This window comes from Tachyglossus aculeatus, chromosome 25 (assembly GCF_015852505.1).
Source record: "Tachyglossus aculeatus isolate mTacAcu1 chromosome 25, mTacAcu1.pri, whole genome shotgun sequence".
Taxonomy (NCBI): domain Eukaryota; kingdom Metazoa; phylum Chordata; class Mammalia; order Monotremata; family Tachyglossidae; genus Tachyglossus; species Tachyglossus aculeatus.
In genome coordinates this window covers 9802984-9819867 of record NC_052090.1, presented here as the reverse complement: position 1 = coordinate 9819867, position 16884 = coordinate 9802984, and the positions used below count along the sequence as shown (strand labels likewise).

The window sequence follows — 16884 nt, the reverse complement described above, 5'->3', positions numbered from 1 at the left end:
TACGACACTTTCTGCGTTCCCTCGGCACTAACAGAAGAAAAGATTTGAAGATACCAAAGAGATCTTTCCCCCATGACAAGGTTTCAGCATGTTCGCCTGCCTTTGGAACTACAACATTACGTGGCTGCCTCATTGGTTCCACCATCATTTAAGCACTAGCTGCCCATTGTAAATAACAGCCAAGTGTTTTGGCGGTGGGGGCTGATTGGTCTGAATTCCAGTCATGGTTGTTGCGGGTGAAGGCTTATTTAGAATATTGTAACGTGCTGTACTTGGTGACCCGACTTCGAGATGCGCTAGGGGAGGCGGACCCGATCGTCTGGTTAAAGTGATCGGAGCTCCTCATATGGCCAATGGTAGCGCTGCCACTCATGCCCGCTCCCACGCCGCTCATTCCAAGAGTACCACTGCTTAGGCCTCCTCCACCTCCGCTCAAGCCAAAACCACCCCCGCTCATGCCGCCACTCACGCCAGCCCCGCCTAGGTTGGCGCCCACCATACTGCCGCTACTCAAGCCACCCCCGCTCATGCTGGTGTCGAGCAGACTCCCAGCCCCCAGGCCCCCACCGGTGGTGCCGGCCCCCGAAACGACTCTCTCGGTCACGATCACGTTATGGGCGCTGGACAACTCAGGGTGAATACTTATGTTGCCCACTAAGCCCGAAGAGGGTCTGATAACCCTCTCCGTCACCACCACGTTAGAAGAATCTCTAGGGTCAGGGAGAGTCAGGGTGTTAGGGAGCCTTGAGTTGGGGGCAATGATCCTCTCTGTCACTATGACGTTGGAGCTATCCCTGAGGTTGGCGTCTAACATGCCGTGGAAATCAGAGCCAGACATGGGACCCAGCACTCTCTCTGTCACCACGACGTTCGAGCCGTGCCTGGGGTCGTGAACGTGGGCAGAGGGCTGCAGAGTCATGCCCGAGGTGGTGTAAGACTCAGTCACCATAACGTTACCGTAGCCCAGAGGATCAGGGATAGGGGTAGCGGACTGAACCCCGGGCCCCGAGGGATAGGTGGTCTCCGAAACCACCGTCGTGGTCCCAAAGGGCGGAGGCACCGGGGGACATCCGTTGACCAAAACGTCCGTTCCTTGGGGAGGATAGCTCTGCTCAGTGCTCTCCGTGGTCCACTGGTGCTCGGTCTCTGTAAACAATTCAACTTCCTTTCCCATGCTGATATCGGCTAATCTCTTAAACTTGGGCCCTAGGTTGTCCAGGAAGCTGTCGTCCAAATCTTCTCCAATGAAACTGCAACAGCCAATGGAGCCGGCGGAAGAACCTACCCCTTCGATATCATAGATGAGCAAGCAGTCATTGGAGGGCCGGCCTTCGTCTTCATCTGCATAAGCAAATGCTTTCTAAATTGGGAGAGTGGTGGGTCCATGCGTTAGTCACCTATATGGAGCATTCCAAACAAGTATTCTAAAGGACAAGGTTCCCTTAGTATTGTTTTTAAAGAGTTGCTAGAAAACCACTGGATAAACTACAATTCCAAGAACTGTCGTACATGTATATATATATATATATATATATATATATATATATATATATATATACATGCATTTCTTTACCAGTATGTTCATGCCAGAAACTGAACCAAAGCACTGTGGTTAGAGCTCAAGAGTTCAGTGATTCTGGCATGCGATTCAATCTAATACCTGAAAATGGGAAATGGATTAGTTCTGTAATCTTTTTAGAGAAGCAGCGTGGCTCAGTGGAAAGAAACCGGGCTTTGGAGTCAGAGGTCATGGGCTCAAATCCTGGCTCTGCCAATTGTCAGCTGTGTGACTTTGGGCAAGTCACTTAACTTCTCTAGGCCTCAGTTCCTTCATCTGTAAAATGGGGATTAAGACTGTGAGCCCCTGTGGGACAACCAGATCACCTTGCAACCTCCCCAGCACTTAGACTTAATAAATGCCATCACTATTTATTATTATTATTTATTGAGCACTCGAATGGCCAATTCCGTTGACTTTCTGTGATCAGTCCTAATATTTATTTAAGCACTTACTCTGTGCCGAGCACTGTGCTAAGTACTGGAGGAGATAAAAGTTAATCAGCTTGGATACAGTCCCTGTTGTTCATAGTCAAAGAGGGAGGGAGAACTGGTGTTTTATCCCTCTTATATACAGATGAGGAGGCTGGGGCAGAGAGAAGTTAATAATAATAATAATAATGATGATGACATTTATTAAGTGTTTACTATGTGCAAAGCACTGTTCTAAGCACTGGGGAGGTTACAAGGTGATCAGGTTGTCACATGGGGGGCTCACAGTCTTAATCCCCATTTTACAGATGAGGGAACTGAGGCCCAGAGAAGTTAAGTGATTTGCCCAAGGTCAACACAGCAGGCAAGTAATGGATTTGGAATTAGAACTCATTTCTCCTGGAATCCTAGTCTTTTACTCTTTTCACTAGGACATGCGGCCTCCTTCAGTGCTTAGAACAGTGCTTGGCACAAAGTGGATTTGGAATTAGAACTCATGTCTCCTGGAATCCTAGTCTTATACTCTTTTCACTAGGACATACGGCCTCCTTCAGTGCTTAGAACTGTGGTTGGTACATAGTAAGCGCTTAACAAATACCATCATTATTATATTGTTTTCTCCCAAGTGCTTAGTATAGAGCTCTACAAACAGTAAGCACTCAATAAATATGATTGATTGATGGTAGACATGTTCCCTCCCCATAGTGAGCTTGCATAGAAAACCAAGCAACATAAAAACTGGAGGAAAAAAAATCTTGATAAATATTTGTCTCATCTATGTTGTTTATAATATTAGACTGCAACATCTTAAAGTGAGGGACCAAGTCTTGTTTAAGTTTTGCTTTGCGCCTAATACAGAGCCCTGTCAGGCCTGTGAGTCCCCTTATGCTTAGGGAAACTTCCTTCATCTTCCTTCATTTCCTCTACCAACACACGCGAGTGCACGTGCACACACACAGACACACACACACAAACACACACACAAAAACCCTTCTCCACTCCCTCCTGGGACCCAAGAAGACCCCAGAACTGACCAAGCAAGACTAAATAACTGTCCGCTGTTTAATTCACCTCCCTCCCTCACTTCCGTCTACCCAGACCAAATGAAGTGGGGAACTACTCTGGGAATTTGATTATTATAGATTGCTCACTTGGATCACTCAAACCCCACCTCTCATCCCTTCCCTCAAAAAGAGTTTTCCTCCTGAAAGGTATTTTTTTCAAAACTGGAATTATTCAGATAATTCCTTTATCACTCTACCTCCCATTGCTGAGGTTGACACAGTCTTCATGGTTCCTCTCGTCTCTTCCAGATTACAAATGAAAATTCTAGACCAAATAGTGTGCCGTTCATACTCAATGAATGTTAACATAAAAAAATAAGTAATGCCAAACTGGGTAAGACCAATGGATCATTCGGCCAGTATTTTGCTCTACTCAGTGACACCAGAGAATGTTTGGAGAAACAGAGTGATATTGCCTGTTTTCCCATCCTGGTTTTTAGTTTTTAGTCCCTAGACTGTAAGCTTGTTGTGGGCAGGGAATGTGTCTGTTTATAGTTATATTGTACTCTCCCAAGCACTTCTTATAGTGCTTTGCACTCAGTAAATGCTCAATAAATACAACTGGATCAATGAATGAATGTTTTAAAAGCTGTTCTAGCCATTTTTACATCATTTATGCCACAGATTGAATCACCTACTAGTATAGAGCAACTTCTGCCTACCATCCCAGAAACTGCTGTTTATTAATTATCAAGTTCTTGTATGCCAAGCACCACTTTAAGAGCTGGGATTATGTGCCAAGCATTATTTTAAGAGCTAGGATAGATAGAATCAGATAAGACTAAGACTCTGTTCCACATAGGGCTCTCAGTCTTAGGGGAAGGGAAAATTGGTTTTTAATCCCCACTTAGAATGAGAAAACTGAAGCACAGTGAAGTTACATGACTTGCCAAAGCCACAGAACAAGCAAGTGGTGGAGCCCAATTTTATTCAGTACTAACAGAGTAGGCCCGTGACTCACCTGGCAGAAATAGTTCTTCACAAAATTTGAATTCACACCCCCTTCTCTGTATTCCATCATGGAATTTCTTCTTAGAGTTCCAGAGTGGCCAGGACACACTTCAGGAACCACAGATGTTTTAACGCCAGTTGTTATTTCAAGGCCAGAAGCTCCTCCTCCTATTCCTCCACCTCCGATGTCTCTTACTTCTCTTCCTCCATACTCATTGGTATACACTCCTAAAAATGGTCAGCAGAATAGTGTTCAAAGTTAGCATTTCATGGACCTTCAAACTTCTTAATGTCTTTCCACTTCATCACTAATGTACATAACTGAACAAACCAAGGGACACACAAAAAAGAAAATCCGGGCCCAGGTTGATCCAAGAAAATACAGTGGGAAATTTTAAGTGCTGGCATTAGATACAACATGCTTTTTCACCTCCCATGTTCTACCTCTTGATTTTTCTTGTTCATCACTTCTTTATCTCCCAAGAACAACTATGTTTTTCTGCTTCCAGCTTTCTAACTCTAATTTATAATTTTATTTTAATCTCCAACCCAATTCCTTCTGCTTTCCGATTTCCTGGATCCCATTCTCAACAACGTCTGGAGACATTTTGTGCTTGACAATACAGTACAATATGCTAAAAAGTCCCTTCAGGGCCTTAAAGACAGAATGACCATCTCTCTCTCTCTCTCTCAACTATATTTACCATCACAGACTGAGGCAAATATTGAGCAGGCAAGAGCCCAGTGAGACATTATCTAAACCTTGTTGTCATCCATCTTCATTCTGTTTATTGTCTTCAAGGTGATTCATTCTTGGCCTCGTCCAACTCACCATTCTTGGTCGTGGACCCAATAGAAAGGGATCCCATTTTCTGGATGGGGCCTTGTACATAGGGATCAAAAAAACATTTCAATGGGATCTCACAACAATGGTAGCATTAAAGACCAGGGAGCATCAAAGATTCAGGATGCCTTTGGTGCCTTTGACAATCTACAATCCTTGGGCACTTTAGAGAGATAGGCTTTAGAAACACTTGGGAGAATAGTGCTTGTTGAGTTCTAGGCCTGAGCCTAGCTGGTGACTGGGGATGGGAACAAACTAAGATTTCCCAATTATGTCGGTTCCTGAGACCAGAGCTCAGGGAAGGGAAAGACCTGTATGATTCTCTCCTGTCTCCTACCTGTGTTGCTGACTATTGTCTGCATCTACCCAGAGGGGACACATTTCTTCCAACTAGAGGCAGTAGTAATAGTAGCAGTAGTAGTACTTATTGGGCTCCCGATTGGGTGCCGTACCCTGCACAAAGCATTTGGGAAGTACAGAAGGAGCTGCTCACAAGGAGCTTGCACTCTAAATGAGGGAGGCAATCATAAACGCATTTACAGTGAGAACGGTCAATCTATCAATGGTATTAATTGAACTTTTACTACGTGCAGAGCACTGTGTTGGTCAGAATGAAAGAGTGCATGCATATGTGCATGAGTGCTTAGGATGGATATGAATACACTACATTCTAGAATTGGCTGATGAAATGACATGGCATAGGGTACCGGGAGATGAATCGGGGTAGGCATGTTAGAGGGAGTAGGGTTTTTGATGTGCTTTGAATATAGGGAGACCTGTGGTCTGTATGATGTTGGGAGGGAGGATTCCCAAGCCAGGGGAACAGTGTGAGGGAGGTGATGGAGTCAGGTGTGAAGCACAGCTAGAAGTTCCTGGAGCTTAGTGGTCTAAATATAGGATGCTAAGAAATAGTAGCTTTGGGAAAAACAATGTATTTGGTGATGCTGCACTCACAGGACCTATACAGAAGTCATAATATACTAGCCATTTTGAGAAGCAACGTGGCTTAGTGGAAAAGAGCACAGGCCTGGGAGTCAGAAGGATCTGGGTTCAAATTCTGACGCTGCTACTTGTCTGCTGTGTGGCCTTGGGCAAGTCACTTAATTTCTCTGTGCCTCATTTACCTCATCTGTAAAATGGGGATTTTAAGACTCTGATCCCCACCTGGGACAGGGACTGTGTCCAACCTATCTCGTATCTACCCCAGGGCTTAGTTCAGTGCCTGAGATTAATAAATGCCATAAAAAATAGACTTGAGGCTCCTGAAGAAGCAAAACTCTCACTGTGATTGGATATTGGAAGAGAATCATTAAGTGAAAAAAAAACCTTTTTTGGGTATGTATGAGCAGGGATTCCTGCTAAATAATAATAATAATAATAATAATAATAATAATAATGGCACTTGTTAAGTATTTACTATGTGCCAAGCACTGTTCTAAGCTCTGGGGTAGATACAAGGAGATCAGGTTGTCCCACGGGGGGCTCACAGTCTTAATCCCCATTTTACAGATGAGGTAACTGAGGCCCAGAGAAGTGAAGTGACTTGCCCAAAGTCACACAGCTGACGAGTGGTGGAGCTGGGATTAGAACCCATGACCTCTGACTCCCAAGCCTGCGCTCTTTTCACTGAGCCATACTGCTTCTCTAGTAATGATGGTATTTTGTTAAGCGCTTACTATGTGCCAAGCACTGTTCTAAGCACTGGGGTAGATACAAGGTAGTCAGGTTGTCCCACGTGGGTAACTGAGGCCCAGAGAATAATAATAATAATAATAATGGCATTTATTAAGTGCTTACTATGTGCAAAGCACTGTTCTAAGTGCTGGGGAGGTTACAAGGTGATCAGGTTGTCCCACGGGGGGCTTATAGTCTTAATGCCCATTTTACAGATGAGGGAACTGAGGCCCAGAGAAGTGAAGTGACCTGCCCAAGGTCACACAGCTGATAAGTGGCAGAGCCAGGATTAGAACCCACGACCTCTGACTCCCAAGCCCATGCTCTTTCCACTAAGCCACACTGCTTCTCGAAAATAATGATCTTGGAAGAGTCTTTACTTTTCAGTAAAATCCCAGAATGCCATCAGAACCTCAAGGCTAGGATGATAAACTTCCCTAAAGAGTTGATGGTTGTTAGCTGGGTAACTCTTGTTAAGATGTAAATTTAGCCAAGGAATCGGAGCTCTATGATCCCAAAGAAGAACACCATGACAACAATAGCAAGAGTGAGCATAACTTTCCTCTCCCAGCTAGAAAATGCCTTTTCTTGTAATGGGACATTTTCTTCTGAAATGAAAATGAAGCCTTGCCAGAACAATAGCTGATCAATAAAACTCTTATAAAAACAGAGGAAAAGCTTGACTTCTACTTACCACAAGTGTCCATCCCTTCGTTAGTGGTGGTCATTGGAACACAAATGTTGGTCATATCCTAGGAAGGAGAAAAAGAAGGGAGAATTTCTTCCTGTTCACAGCTTGGCAGGTGACTTTTCCTTCCTTGGAATTGCTGGCACTGACTTGTTTTTACTTTACAGTATATTTAATTTAGAGGTTCCCAGGGATGCCCACGGGACTTCCAAGGTCTGTTCAAACCCCAACTTATCAGGTGAAGGACTTCAGGGGAGCCCTTCGAGGACATTTAAGCCCATCAGCACTCACCCTGTCTTCCGGCTGCGGTCCTTCTACAGCCCAGGAATGAATCGCCCCTTCGGGGGTGCATTCTGGCACAGGCTGAAAGCCTCCTCCGACAGCACTCGGCCCTCCACAGTCACATGCCAACAGCAAGAAGGGAACCACTGGAAGACAAAGGGGACAAGGGGTTCATGGCATAGTGGATAGAGTATGGATAGCATTCTGGAATTTTACTGAAAAGTAAAGACTTCCCAAGATCATTATTTTCTAGCAGGAATCCCTGCTCATACATAGGTGGGAAAAGGGTTTTTTTTTTTCACTTTACGAGATTCAGACGGTCAAGGGTTCTAGTCCTGACTCTGCCACTTGTCTGTTGCTCAACCTTAGGCAAGTCACTTCACTTCTCTGGCCCCAGTTACCTCATCTGTAAAATGGGGATTGAGACTGTGAGCCCCGCATGGAACAGGGAGAGTGTCCAACCCAATTCGCTTGTATCCACCCTTGAGCTAAGTACTGTGCCTGTAACATAGTAAGCGCTTAACGGATGTGACAATTATTATGACTATTATTATTCAATTAGAAAATAGTCTCCCATCTTGGTGAAACTTCATTTGAAATGAAACGTGACGAACAGAAATAGACAATCTAACTAAGAGAAATCACTGGACAGGAAAAAAAAAACCACTTTGCCACATGGCTGACATCAAAATGAATTGAGAGACTGCACTAGGTATCCCTTTCATTGAGATTACTATGTCCAGTGGCTATTTCTAGTCCAGAAAAATTAAGTTAGTTGTTATAATAATACGTATGGAATTTAAAGTGCTTATTGTGCCGTAAGAATTTTGCTAAGTAGTGGGCTAGATACAATGTGAGCAGATCAGATGCAGACCCTGTCCCACATCAGCCTTGGGAATTTCCACATAATAGAAAGAGCCAGAAATGCATACCATTGCTAATTTAGCGGAAATAGCATGGCCTAGTAGAAACAGCATGGGTCCAGGAGTCCAGAGACCTGGGTTCTAATCCTGACTCTACCACTTGCCTGCAAAGACTGTGAACTAGGCCCTACTGAGCGCTCACCTTCTCCAGGAGGCCTTCCCAGACTGAGCCCCCTCCTTCCTCTCCCCCTCCTCCTCCTCCCCATCCCCCCTGCCTTACCTCCTTCCCCTCCCCACAGCACCTGCATATATGTATATATGTTTGTACGTACTTATTATTATATTTATTTATTATTTATTTTATTTGTACATGTTTATTCTATTTATTTCATTTTGTTAATATGTTTTGTTTTGTTCTCCGTCTCCCCATTCTAGACTGTGAGCCCACTGTTGGGTAGGGACCGTCTATATAGGTTGCCAACTTGTACTTCCCAAGTGTTTAGTACAGTGCTCTGCACACAGTAAGTGCTCAATAAATGCGATGGAATGAATGACCGATAGTTTTGGAAAGAGATTGAATAGCACAGTGTAATACTCACATAACAACATCAAGAAGCCCAAAATGAGAAGTCCAATGCCAGCAGGACCGAAATACGCTTTTCCGTTTCCGTTTTCTCTTCCCCCAGAAGTATGGTCAGAACCAGGTTCTCCCGGAAAAGAATTCCATGTGGTGCTGCTGCTTTGAAAAGTGGAATCAGTAGAGCCACCAGGACCTGGAGTTACAAGCCCCCCAAAGTCTGCTCCACCACTTCCCCCATCTCTAGGTCCACTGGTAGTATCAGGCACATTAGGGTCAAAACCACCATTCAAATCTAGAACGATGGTACCAGTGCATGTTCTTTGAGCAGCATCTGTAATGATAAAGGGTCAGGGTTAATCAATGTGGTAAATTCTTTATTTAACCAGTTCTTTATTAATAATAATAATAATAATAATAATGACATTTATTAAGCGCTTACTATGTACAAAGACATTTATTTATTATCTAATGATTCTTCATTCAAAATGTTTCAGATGGGTTAACAATCGATCCTCAGAGGGCGAGCAGATACAAAGTTCATTTTTCTTTCCGATCTGCATTCCACATCAAGTCCCTGGGACACATTATGGCAGTAATTTTCTCAACTGTCACATCTGATGATTCACTTTTCTAGAATCTTAGTTTCTTCCAAAGGAATAAAACAAGCCTAGTAGCTGACTGTATCTCCAGTTCTAGTAAGGACAATTCTAGATTTCGGGAGGCAATTTTAAGAAAAATATGTGGCTGTCCTAGACTGGGACTGTCTGAGATAAACTGATCACCTTACCTTGCACCGATCATCAGTTGCTCTTGCCCACTTTAAATGTCCAGAATTTTCATGTCTGGGCTGCAGGATGCTCAGTACGTGCTTGGTTTAGGTCCCACAGCATTCTGGGACTCACGTTTTAGAATGCTGGGGGACTTCATTCATTCATTCAATCGTATTTATTGAGCGCTTACTGTGTGCAGAGCACTGTACTAAGCACTTGGGAAGTACATGTTGGCAACATATAGAGACGGTCCCTACCCAACAGTGGGCTCACAGTCTAGAAGGGTTGAACTTGATATTTTCTCCCCTGCTCCACACCCTTCTCTTCCCACTTTCCTGGTCTCTCAGATATCAGGAGGCAAGAGGAAGGCCCACAGATTTATGATAGTGTCCTTATGTACCAAGTTTCAACAAAAATCATATTTAAAAGCTAGGGCCAGCATATTCATCAGCCAGGCTGTAGCTTTTAAAGTGGGGGCTATGGTATTTAGAGCACAATTGGAACGGTGCTTACTGAAAGAGAGGAGCAAAATCTCGACTGGCCTCTCTTGAGCTTCTCACACCTTCTCTCCAACTTGCATAGCCAACAGCCTACTGTGTCAGGATAGGTGTGGATCAGAATCTATTTATTTATTTATCTTACTTGTACATATCTCTTCTATTTATTTTATTTTGTTAATATGTTTGGTTTCGTTTTCTGTCTCCCCCTTCTAGACTGTGAGCCCACTACTGGGTAGGGACCGTCTCTATATGTTGCCAACTTATACTTCCCAAGCCCTTAGTACAGTGCTCTGCACATAGTAAGCGCTCAATAATTACGATTGATTGATTGAGTGATTGTTTCAGAAATACTTCAAGGTGACCCCCTGGAATGGGTCAAAGGAATTTTTTTCCCCATATCCAGGACTATCTTTACCAAGTTCACTATACTTAGAAAATGTAGATATTTTAAAGTACTTTTAATGGTCTCAAATACTGGTTACTATAGTATTTTTTTTTCAAAGAATCATTCTGGTATGAAGGAGAGGATGAGGATTTTGAGACTTGAATGTGAAAATGTTTTCACTAAGAAATGTGGCCTCTTACCGTCGATTGATAGAATGGTTCCCACATAGCGTCCATTGACCTGTGAATAGATTTCCCGAGTGACTTGACGCTTTAAGATAATTTCAGCGGTCCTTGAGTTAACTGTAAGTAAATCGCCTGGATTACTTCCCATCACGTATCTGTGGGGATTTAAAAATCCAAAGGATGATCAGAGATCTGCCAAGTTACAAGGTCTGATAAGAATATGACAAATCAGCATCTTCTACACTCTGCTATCCCCAGGCTTTTATTTGTTGGGGGAGAGGGCAGAATATCAGGTCGAGAAGGGAACGTTGGTAGGATAATGGCTTCCTTGGGATAAACTGCCATCTTATTCTCCCTAACTTCTCCCATTTCCAAGGATGATGTTCCATATATCCCCAGTTGGGAGCTTGCAATGAGCACCAGGAGAGATACATTATAAACCAATCGAAAACAGTTTTTGTCACACGTGGAATTCCCAGCCTAAGGCGAGCTGCCTTCTAATCTCTTTCCTCCTCCCCTCCCTTTTCTCATTTTGATGTGGTGTCACCTTTCTAAACACTAGTTGTAAGGACAACAAGGTGAACACAATCACAATTCTTCTTTTCTTCTCCCCTTCTTCCCACCACTCACCTGTTTCCACTCCTTAAAGTCTAATTTATGAAACAGTGTTGATGCTGACTGACTCCTTAAAATCAGCTTTAAAGCACTCCATCACCTTGCCCCCTCCTCCCTCACCTCACTGCTTTCCTTCTACAATCAGCCCACACACTTCTTTCCTCTAATGCCAACCTACTCACTGTACCTTGATCTCATCTAGCCCCCTGCCAGCCTCTCACCCACGTCCTGCCTCTGGCCTGAAACACCCTCCCTCTTCATATCTGACAGAGAATTACTGCCCTCACTGTTAACTCTTTCCTGAAGGCACATCTTCTCCAAGAGGCCTCCCCTGACAAAGCCCTCACTTTCTTTCCTCCTCCCTTCTGTGGTGCCCTGATTTGCTCTTATTATTCACCCCGCCCACCCTCAGCCCCACAACACTTATGTCTATATCCATAACTTATTCACTTATATTAATGCCTGCCCCTCTAGACTGCTCGTTGTGGGTAGGAAATGTGTCTGTTACATTGTTATATTGTACCCTCCCAAACACTTAATGCAGCGCTCTGCACACAGTAAGCGCTCAATCAATACGATCAATTGAGGTATGTCCCAGCTAACTGGATTGGAGTTTGGTCGGCAGTGTATAAAGCACACCCACACTTTGAGTCTTTCCACGGACTATAGCTTGAGCTTCAGATTACTTTACAGATGTAATTCCACTAATTATTCCAAGTTCTGAATTAGACTGGTAATTTCAGGATGTTCAATAACAGCTTTCACACAGGGCCCTCTACAAACAAATCATCGATTCAAATTTGTGATCATGCAAGCTTGTATATGTAAAGGCAACTGATAATACCAGGAGAGTTCAAAATATAAGGAATAGAAATATGATAATGATGAAAGTCAGCCCAACCTGACTGTTGTAGAAGGTCTTCCTGTGTCCAGGTCTGTGGCTTGATAGCTTCCAATTAGAGAATTGGGTCCCATCCCTCTTTGGAGAATAAATGTCTTAGAAGCTGGAGTAAATACTGGTCCTTCGAGCACATTTATGACACTGACGGTGATGGCGCTTGCTTGGATTCGATATTGGGATATAACTGACTGGTGAAATTCAGCTACATTTTTAACCCCAATGCTAAGTACCATACTTTGAGCATCTTCGTAATTAAGTGGCTAGGATGATAAAAAGAAAAGAGTTGCCGTTAAAAACTGAAATCAACAATTTAAGCCTACAGGGTAGAGAAATCTTAGACTAGTATTCAGAGGCCCACGTATAGGATAAGAAGAATTGCTAGAACCAATTAATCTATAAAGAAACTGAAAGACTAGTAACTAAAAACTAAAACAGAAAACTTGAGTCAGGAGAGCACAGGCTCCTCCGTTTACTTGCTGTATGACCTTGGGCAAGTCACTTAACTACCCTGTGCCTCAGTTCTCTCATCTGCAAAATGGGGATGCAATACCTGCTCTGCCTCCTGCTTAGACTGTGAGCCCCATGCAGGACTTGATAATCTTGAGTCTATCCCAGTCCTTAGTACAGTGTTTGGCACATAGTCAGCACTTAACAAATACTATTATTATTATTATTATTGTGATTTTAATACATTTCCTTGAAGTCACTCAGCAATTTGGGGAGGCCTTAGATTACATTCTAAATTATTTTTCTATTTAATGAATCAGTGAAAATGGAATGGTAGAACTTGATGTGAGTAGCTTAATGTCTAACTCTGGAAGACACACATCCCACAAAGACCCTATGAGAAGGGAGGAACCAAGAGGGCTACCTCTGTCTCCTGGGGGTTATCTATCCCAAGCAGTGCATTCAAGACTCACTTCAGGTTTTCACAGATTTCTTCAAACTCAAAGTTACATTTTTTCTACTCCATTTTTTGAAAGTAGTAATCAGGTATTCTTGGATGGCAAGATTTTGTTGCTACTTTAAGGAAATACTTTTGCTATAGGAAATGTCAATAAAGTTGAAAAAGTTAAACTCCAGTAAAGTTAGTAATATGTACTACTTCAGAGAAGGAGCCTTAGCCCCACAGTGTGGTTCCTTTTACCTGCAAATATTGACAAGAAAGGACAATTAATGGATGGATCCATTGTTACTGACGTGTATCTTCACTAACATTGCATTTTAGCTATTTTCCTAATTATCCCCAGGTCTAGTATTTTCAGAGAGAAGATGAAAATGTAAAAGCCTCTGGAAATTTTTCCACAGCTGGCAAGGAACTTAAAATGAATCACATTTAAAGACATGGTTTCTCTTCCTTCTTTTCTTGTCCCAGAAGACTGAGCTAAGGAATGCGTGCTAGTTAGCACTGTCCATGAGATTTTCATCTCTTCGCTATACAGTATTCAGTGTGGCTATACTGTACCTTAATAACCCGCAGAATTCCCTCATTAGTTCTTGAATCGGTTACAATTTCAAACCAGTTTCCGGCATTTCCCGAAACAAAGAAAAACTGCGCCAGCCAGTTATCTGAGAATTCTTCATCTAGATCAATTGCTCGAAACCGAAGCAATTCAGAATTCAGAGTGTTCTCTTCAATGCTGGCAGTATACTGAAATGACAGATGAAGTTGTGTTTTTGAACAGTGAAAGGGAGAGGAGAAAGACACTAGAAATCCAAACAATATTTATTATTCTTTACTTTAAAGGTAAAGTAAATTTACTTTAAAGAATATTACATATACTTTAATATCAACTGTAGATGGGTAGGTTAAAAATCTGCATGGACAAAACTGCTGGGAGATAAGGAGAGCAATCATAGCCATAAACAATATGAGGTAAAGATGAAAGGATTCATATGGCTAGTTACAGTTTATTAATTTCAATAGAAAGTACTTACAGAAGACTGCTCAAGGTAGGGAAAATTATCATTGACGTCTATAATTTTAATCCTGCAATCACACTGGGATGATTGTCCGTCGGAAGCACCGTCCCGATCTGCACCTTGTACGACAAGGCTATAGCTGCTTTGTTGCTGATAAAGAAAAAGGAAATCACGCAGAGGCATTTATTGAGTGCTTATTGTGTGTAGAACATCGTACTAAGTGCTTGGGAGAGTATGATACAACAGAATTAGTAGACACATTCCCTGCCCACCATGAACATTTGGTCTAGAAGGGAAGATAAACGTTAATATAAATAAAATAACTTCAGATATGTACATAACTGCCATGGGGCTGAACATGGAGTGACTATCAAGTGCTAAAAGGGTATAGATCCTAGTGCGTTGACAACGCAGAAGGGAAAAGGAGTCCGGGAAAAGAGGGCTTAGTCGGGGAAGGCCTCTAAAGGAAAGTGGAAATAAAAGCAGGATGTTAGAATCAATGGACCATCTCAATAGCTATCCAGCCCAGTTTGCACCAAATGATACATACAGAAATAGGATGGTGATTGTCTTCTTTGCCAACCATCCTCAAGGTTAGGAATACATTTTCTAATATTTCCATTTCCTTCTAATAACTCATTATCCATCTATCATCTGAGGCTCTTTTCCAGCCTTCTAACATCCTTGAAGTTTTCCACTAATCACTCCAAATTCAAAAAATTAACAGACATTATCTTATCTATTCCTCTTGTACTGTTTAATAATGAGGGGTTTTGGTAATAATAATATTCTCCCAAGTGCTTGGTACAGTGTTCTGCACAGAGTAAGCACTCAATAAATATGATTGATCAATTATTGATTTCTAGTGGCACTTCCTTCCAGTACTTTTTCCTCTTGGGTAGATGGGAATGTGCCGTGAAGTGATTTCACACTGGGCATCAGTAAGGAGCAGAAGGGGAAATGAATGACTTGGATAGTCCACAGACTGGATAGTTGAGAGCTGTTGTCCCTTATTTAACCAATGAGGAAACCAGAACTCAGAGGCAATGTGGTATCGCCGTGGTATTTGGCAGGGTGGCAAAAGATCACCTCACAATGTGGAATCTTTAGCTACAGGATTGATGCAGCCCTCTAAAATGATCAATCAGTCAATCAATGGTATTTATTGAGCACATACTACGTGAAGAGCACTGTACTAAGCAATCAGGAGAGTACAATACACAGAATTAGCAGACCTGTTCCCTGCCTGTAACAAGCTTAGAGTCTAAGGGTGTGTGGGGTATTCCCTGTAAAAAGAGATTCCTGGGTCCCACTAGAATTCCTGTGAAGTGAATTTTTGTTTGGGGAGCTTCTACTCAAGCCTACACAATACGCTTCTCCCAGTTTCCCTCCTGAAGGATTTGGTGGGTGACAACTTCTTAAACATCTAATGTAACCATTAAGGTGGCCCCAGGTGCTGGGAAATTGAAGTGTTTGGCACCTGATTCATACCTTTCCCCAGTTTATTTGAGTGTAGAATGATATCCAAATATCTAGGCTTCCTATCAACCAGGCAAACCTGTAATTTCTATTCGTTAATCAATCAATGAATGCTTACTGTGTTCAGGGCACTGGATTAAGCACCTGGGAGAGTACACTACAACAGGGTTTGTAGACACGTTCCCTGCCCACAGTGAGCTTCCAGTCTAGAGGCCCTATTCATAGGTCCTTTTATATTTTCAAAAAGGTTTAGGCCTCACTCATATTATTTGTTAATTTCTTCTATTTACATCACGTATCTTTCTACCTCATCACCGACCGCGTTGATTAAGTTTTGTTTTCTTTTTGGAACTGTCCTATTAAAACACTGTCGTGGCATGTGCTACTCTCAAACAACAAGAAACAGATTCCTGAAATCTACTTTTGGCTCCTCTCCAGTAAAATATCATTGTGGAACGAGAGAGCACATGAAAACGATTCGTCATTTCATTTCTGTTCAGCAATTGCACTTCGCAATTCTTTGCACTTCGGAAAGAAGAGACAAAATCAACCTCTTTACTGCTGACCAATCAATCCTAAGAAGACTTTACCTCTCGATCCAGGGAACTGCTCATTGTTCGAAGTTCTCCAGTGTGTCTGTTTAAAATGAACATTGGTGCGCCTGCAGGCTCTTGAGAGATTATTTTGAAGGCAATTTTAGAATTCAAGTTGTTCGGTTCATCCGCATCGGTAGCATTTAATATCATTACCAAGGTGTCTAGAAATTAAAATTTTAAAAAAGTTGATTACCGTCGTTGTTTTAAGATTCCATTACCTAATAGTGTAGTGGATAGAGCAGAGGTCTGAGAGGCAGAAGGTAGTGGGTTCTAATCCCCGCTCCACCACTTGTCTGCTGTGTGACCTTTGGAAGTCACCTTACGTCTCTGGGCCTCAGTTACCTCATCTGTAAAATGGGGATTGAGACTGTGAGCCCCAAGTAGGAGCCCAATCTGATATGTTGTCAACCCTAGCACTTAGTACAGTGCCTGACACATAGTAAGTGATTAACAAACACCACAATTATTACTTCGATGCTTAAAGATTAAACCACCTTGAATGTGTAAAACACTTTTATTTCTCAAAGTACTTTTACTTAGTTATCCCATTTGTCCCCGAATCATCCCTAAAGGATATATAGGAGTTTTCCTCCAC

General features: G+C 42.5%; 1 protein-coding gene across 1 annotated transcript in view; it reads right to left on the bottom strand.

Moving 5' to 3' along the window:
• Positions 1-244: 244 nt before the first annotated feature.
• Positions 245-16884, bottom strand: part of DSG1 (desmoglein 1) — a 32090-nt gene continuing 15450 nt past the window's right edge. Inside the window, exons 8-18 of the mRNA XM_038766516.1 lie at positions 16284-16450; positions 14230-14364; positions 13757-13942; positions 12292-12551; positions 10791-10930; positions 8955-9266; positions 7502-7638; positions 7217-7274; positions 5186-5197; positions 4015-4232; positions 245-1360 (exon numbers count right to left, since the gene is read on the bottom strand). Coding sequence (XP_038622444.1) covers positions 245-1360; positions 4015-4232; positions 5186-5197; positions 7217-7274; positions 7502-7638; positions 8955-9266; positions 10791-10930; positions 12292-12551; positions 13757-13942; positions 14230-14364; positions 16284-16450 — 2741 coding nt within the window. The remainder of the gene's footprint in view (positions 1361-4014; positions 4233-5185; positions 5198-7216; positions 7275-7501; positions 7639-8954; positions 9267-10790; positions 10931-12291; positions 12552-13756; positions 13943-14229; positions 14365-16283; positions 16451-16884) is intronic.